The sequence below is a fragment of the Triticum aestivum genome, chromosome 3A (assembly GCF_018294505.1).
Source record: "Triticum aestivum cultivar Chinese Spring chromosome 3A, IWGSC CS RefSeq v2.1, whole genome shotgun sequence".
Classification (NCBI taxonomy): domain Eukaryota; kingdom Viridiplantae; phylum Streptophyta; class Magnoliopsida; order Poales; family Poaceae; genus Triticum; species Triticum aestivum.
Genome location: NC_057800.1, coordinates 697,310,535 through 697,316,332, shown reverse-complemented (window position 1 = coordinate 697,316,332; position 5,798 = coordinate 697,310,535). Strand labels below are relative to the sequence as shown.

The 5,798-nt window shown below is 47.2% G+C and overlaps 1 protein-coding gene across 1 annotated transcript; it reads left to right on the top strand.

Moving 5' to 3' along the window:
• The first annotated feature begins 213 nt into the window (after positions 1–213).
• Positions 214–3,269, top strand: LOC123063298 (succinate dehydrogenase subunit 4, mitochondrial). Its single transcript, XM_044487040.1, has 3 exons — positions 214–483; positions 2,342–2,434; positions 2,550–3,269. The coding sequence occupies exons 1-3, from the start codon at positions 289–291 to the stop codon at positions 2,940–2,942; spliced, it is 681 nt and encodes a 226-aa protein (XP_044342975.1). The 5' UTR covers positions 214–288; the 3' UTR covers positions 2,943–3,269.
• The last annotated feature ends 2,529 nt before the right edge of the window (positions 3,270–5,798 follow it).

Sequence of the window (5,798 nt, the reverse complement as noted above, 5' to 3'; positions counted from 1 at the left end):
TTTTGACGCAAAGCGCGTCCAATAGGAGCTCCCATTTTGAAGTCTTTTTTTTTTTCCTTTTTCCTTTTTCTTTGAAAGCTTTTTCAATATTCTATGGCAGGGGCTCCCCGGCAAAGGGGTCCTGGTTCGTCTATTCGGCCTTGGAAGTGTGGGCCGGTAATACTGGGCCAGGCCATTTCCGCTTGCGTGTACTCGCACTCGTCCTAAAAAAACCACCAGAGAGAGAGAGACCGCCCCCCCTCAAAAAAAAAAAGAGAGAGAGAGACCGAGAGAACAGAGAGAGAAAGAATGGCGTCGCGATTGCTGACCAGATCCAAAGCCCTAGCGCTCGCCGCCGCCCGCGCCGACGCGGCCGCGCCGTCGCCGCTCACCGCCGCCTGGGGCGCCCGCGCGCTCTCCGCCCTCCCCCGCGATCCGGCGGCCGCATCCCCCGCCTCGTCGCCGCGGCAGCCGGCGGTGGTCTCGCCGCTCGGCCTCTCCAAGGTCCGCCTCTCCCTCACCCCCCTCTCTCTGTCTGGTAGCTTACGTCGACTGGCCTGGCTGCTTCTTGCTCCGGTTCTGGGGCTGTAAGCCTGATGCGCCGCTCGTTCGTGCTCGATCTGATCGCTTTGTGCGATTGCCCGATTCCGTTCCGCGAGGGCCGGATTCCTGTGTTCTGCTAGGTGGTGTGTTGTGCTTCGTGTATTTTCGACGGTTTTACTTGGACTACTAGCTTGTATAGGCCTCATCGAGCTTATGTTGCGGGTTAGGTTTGTGGTGTAAGGTGAACTCACATCTTTGCCTTTGCGCTGGCTGATTGCATCTCCAGAGTTATCCAGCTTGAGAACGAAAACTGAACAAAACTCTGAATTGGGTTGATAAACAGTTGGTCAGATTGGCGGGCGCAATAGTGACTACACATCACATTGAGTTAGGGATGTAGTCATGTAGGCAGCAAAGCTTAAAGTGTTATGTTTACTTTACATAAACTGAAAAGGGTATCCTTTCATACTTTTGGTTTGGTTTGCAAATCTGTTTCACTTAAATTTCAGCCTGAGCTAGTAGTTGACTAAAGGAATGCTCAGCACATTTGGAGATATCATATCACTATGCTAATGCGTTTCAACATGGGAGATTCCTGCTAATAGTATATAACTGCTGATTATACGCAAACAGGATATATCGTGGTTTGACTCAATACTCTTATTTACTTGGCACATTATTTGTGATTACCTGGCACATATGTAGTCTTCTGTAGTTTCTTATGCACTCTGTACTGCCAGCATTGGATAGGACGTACTTGGTGTTAAATTCATTGATGTTGCTTTACACAAGTTTCATATGCATTGGTCAATAGTAGTTCTTCCCTGGTTTGTGGAGAACTGAAATATAAAGGAGGAACTAGAACTTGTCATACTGTACTACAGTTCTACTTTTGCTTTTCACAGGGAGAGTAGGATTCTAGATGCATGGTTTGTGAGTCTGCTCTATCTAGTTATATGTATCTTACTGATGAATGACTAAAATACCAATAGTGCATTTGGTTTGCCTGACTGATCAGTGATCATTGAGATCTAGCAGGTACTGATTTGTGAGTCTTCTCTATTTAGTTATCTATGTATCTCACTAATGAAAGACCAAATTCCAACAGTGCATTTGGTTTGCTTGACTGATCAGTGATCACTTCTTTTCTCAGCATGCTGTACAATTTTTAAGAACTTTCTGTACTTGTTGTGAAATAATAGTTATATGTATTTATATTCATTGATGCTGCCAACATTGTACTATTATTGTAAAATAATTTTAGCGGTGCTGCCAACATGAGATAGGATGTTCTTGTTGTGAAATTCATTGATGGTGCTTTACACATGCTTCATATGCATTGTGCCATAATAACTGTTCTCCCTAGTGCATGGAGAACTGAAATCTACAGGCGGAGCTATAACTCGTCATCTTGCATCAGAACAGGGAATATTGTAGTACAGGTCTGCTTCTGCTTGTCACAGAGAGTAGGATTCTAGATGCATGGGTTGCGAGTCTGCTCTATGTAGTTATAAATATCTTCTGATGAATGACTAAAAATACTAATAGTATGTTAGGTTTGGAGGTGCTGCTTTATGAGTCTGCTCTATGTAGTTACCTATGTATTTCACTGATGAAAGGCCAAAATACCAATATTGCATTTTGTTTGCTTCAGTGATGGGTTATCATTTCATTTCTCAGCGTGCTGTATAATTTTTAAGAACTTTCTGTTTGTATGCATGTCTACTTCTATTATTACATCTCTTCTTCAGTTTACGAGCCTATTGTACACGTAATAATTCATTTTTGTGGTGCCATTTGTCTTCCCTTATGCAAGCAGATTCTAGGATATGAGCAGGCCTCTCGACTCGGTGGCACACACGTATTGCCTCGCTGGTTTTCTACTGGAGCCTCCAATGGATCTGATCAGCAGGTGCTAGTTTGTTCCTTGTGCCAATCTTATGGGAGCTGTGTTTCATTAGTTTGCTTCCTCACTTGACAGCATTCATTGCCAGAAGCTTGCAATTGAAAGTTTCTTATGCTTGTAGACCTCAAAGACAGTTGCTGGGATGGTACAATCGGATGCACTGAAATCACAGGAGGGAGCCTCAGCGAAGGTCGCAGCATTCAGCCCCATTGAAGCAACCATTAGCAAGCCCAGAAGCAGTCCATTGACACTCGAAAGCTTGAAAGTGAGGCGGACTGAGATGATGACTAAAGTCACGTTCTACATGATCCCTACTCTGCTCCTGGTGTCGAAGAACAGCATCAGCACTTCTCTCCTGATCGCGTCAGTGTACCATCAGGTCTACATGTTCCACAAGGAGATCCTCCTGGACTACGTCCACCACGACATCACCAGGAAGTGGGCCTTGATATACTTCAAGCTGCTCTTGCTAGTCATGGCCAAGGACACGATGGTTTACTTTGATCTGTTCTAAGTGCCTCCATGGTAGTAGTTTCTCGAGAGATGCCACCAGGAACCCGCCTATCTGTACACTGGAATAATCGTCAAGGTGGACAAAATGCCCGACCGCTGGTTCTTCTTCTGTCTCGCATACCAAGTTGCTGCGTTTTTCTTTTTCCTCTTATTATTTCTGTGATTGATTAATGGACAAGTAATGTCCAGTTGTCACAGAGTACTAGCTTATATGGGAGCAACGTTTGCCCTAGTTTTGTAATAATGGTATATATCAACCCTTGACGTTCTGTCGTTTATTGCTCTTGTTCTGCAAAAAAATTAGTAAATGCCATGTTTACCTGTTGCACTGCAATTGTTTCTCTGTGTTGTAGTAGTGTCCAGTCTGTTTGGAGCATGAAAGGACTCGTTGCCTTTGTAACTCTGCCATCAGCTGGTACCATACATCTAAATTTTCCAGGTCTCTGATTCCGTTACATGTGTGCGAGATGATTGACAGACACCTATTGACCAGCAGCTGATAGATAATAGTGGTGTCTGGTGAGGTGCGATTCGCAGCATGTTTGCTCAGGTATCAATGGCATTGGTGGAACGATGAAACTTCATCGGATGCAGCATATGCAGCGGAGAATAAAGCCTGTTTCGAGAGAACACGAAGAAGCAGTGTGTTTCTTGGTTTTATGTTTTTTTTCTTTTACTAGAAAACTTGCCACCGCCAGACTTGTAAATGTACTTGTGCATGGTCCTCAGCTGTGAGCAGCGTCACATTCTGCTTCCCTACTTTCTACTCTTAATATCATCCTTGCTACAAATCATTATCGGAAAACAAAATCCTTACTACTCCCTTTAGTGATTTATAAACGGTTTTATATTTCTTTACAAAGGGAGTACATGTGTAAAAAGACTCAAGCTGACAGTCTCCAGCTAGGTGCATAATGTAGATTATATAGTCTCCAACTCTCCATGGTAAGAGTTGTGTCCCTTTCAATTTAGGAGGTCTGCTGATCAGTCAATTATTCGCATAACTTTAGTGTAGTTACCATCCGCAGTTCACAATATGTTTGGGTTCTTACAAAATAATTGAGCACACTCCTTTTTCTCTGAAGTTCTGAACCTTTGAACATGAATTATGTGCATGTTTTGTGTTAGTGAAATATTTGTTCTTTTCCCTGACAAGAAATCTTTTGTAGGGTTTGGAACCTGCAGACGAGGCCACCTCAAATCCGTTTCTACCACCTGAAAGATCTAGGTACCATACTATTGCTACATCCGCTCCGCCGCCACCAGGCACCAGTCACCAGCACACCTCCAGGACGAGCTCCCAGCCGGCGGCCATGGCACCAGCACACCTCCAGGACGAGCTTCCACCAGGCTGAGGAGGCAGCAGCCGGGGGAGCGACGCGTTTCCTCCCAGATGAGATCATCATCTGGGAGATCCTCGTCCACCTGGACCCGAGAACCCTCTTCCGCTGCCGCGCCGTCTGCCGGGCCTGGCGCCTCGTCACCTCCACCCGTCGCTTCCTCCTGGCGCGCCATGCCCGCCAACCCGCCCTCCCCATCTTCCCCGACGACGGCCTCAGCATCAAGTACAATAGCATCCTCGCCTTCGACCACCGGGCCGCCGCCGACGCCCAGCTCCACACCGTCGCCCGGTTTGACAAGCGCTTCGATCTGGAGGCCTCCTGCGACGGCCTCCTCGTCCTCTCCGAGTTCAACCACACGACTTTCTCTCGGACCTTCTCGGTCTGCAACCCGGCCACGCGTGAGCATGCCTACCTCAGGCTGCCGCGCGCCATGGAAGTTCCTCAAGACCTTGGGGATGTACCTGCACCAGCCTACCGGCGAGTACCGCCTCTTACTGCAGCGGAGGAGCTTCATCAAGGGCTTACCCAAACACCAAACTTGCTGCTATATCCTTTCGTTGGGCTCCGACGGTCGCCGAGGTCCATCGCGTGGCCGGAAACATTGTCGGCGTACCTCCTCAACTTGCCTGCCCGGCTGCATGATAGCCTGCACTGGCATCCGAAGCGCTATGAGAGTGACAACGAACCGGTGGTAATAGTGTTCGACACCATAGCGGAGTCGTTCCGAACGATGCGTGCTCCGTTTGTTCCCATCAACTCGTATACTTCGAGATGAGTGACACGCTTGGCTTCTATTGCCAGAGCAACGCCACGAAATATGTTGATATATGGGTGTTGCAAAACTACGGCAACGAGGTTTGGGAAGTGAAATACCAAATTGAATCGCCGGTTGCGGAATTCAGGGGGGAGTTCGGAGCTTGTGACGACCATCGGAATGTGGACGTTGTTTTGGTGGATGGTGGCGTGCTCTTGCTGGTTTGTGGTTATGGGTGGCTGCTTCATGTTGATTGTGATGGCAAATTGATTGCCAGTTTCCGTTGTGGTCGCCGAAGATTATGTATGCCTGGAGCTCGGATCAAGCAGAGTCTTGTTAAGCATACCTTCTTTCCGGCTTTAGAAGGTTATGCTATTAACGCTTCGCCTTTCATCTGAGGCCTGTTGAGTAAGGTGGTGCTTCTTGACGGCCTAGATGTTGTATATCCGGTATCTATGAATTGGATTGAGTATGATCCTGCTGGCCACTTCTTCCGTTTCCATTGAAGTATTTTAATACATTATAACTGTGCACCTTAGGAGCTCTCTCAGGCCATTAGCATTCACAGCCGCCAGATCTTCATGTTTAAAGTTTTCGGCCGTTGAATAAAACTCTCGCGCAGCACTTCCCGCAATCTGAGCTGGGCAGCTGCTCCCGTGGCAAAATTGGAGCCGCGTGGTTGATCGGGCTCGGTATTGGGCTGTCTGACCCATTTTTTCTATCCCCTTCCCCTTTGCTATCTTAGCCCTCGAGAAACCTA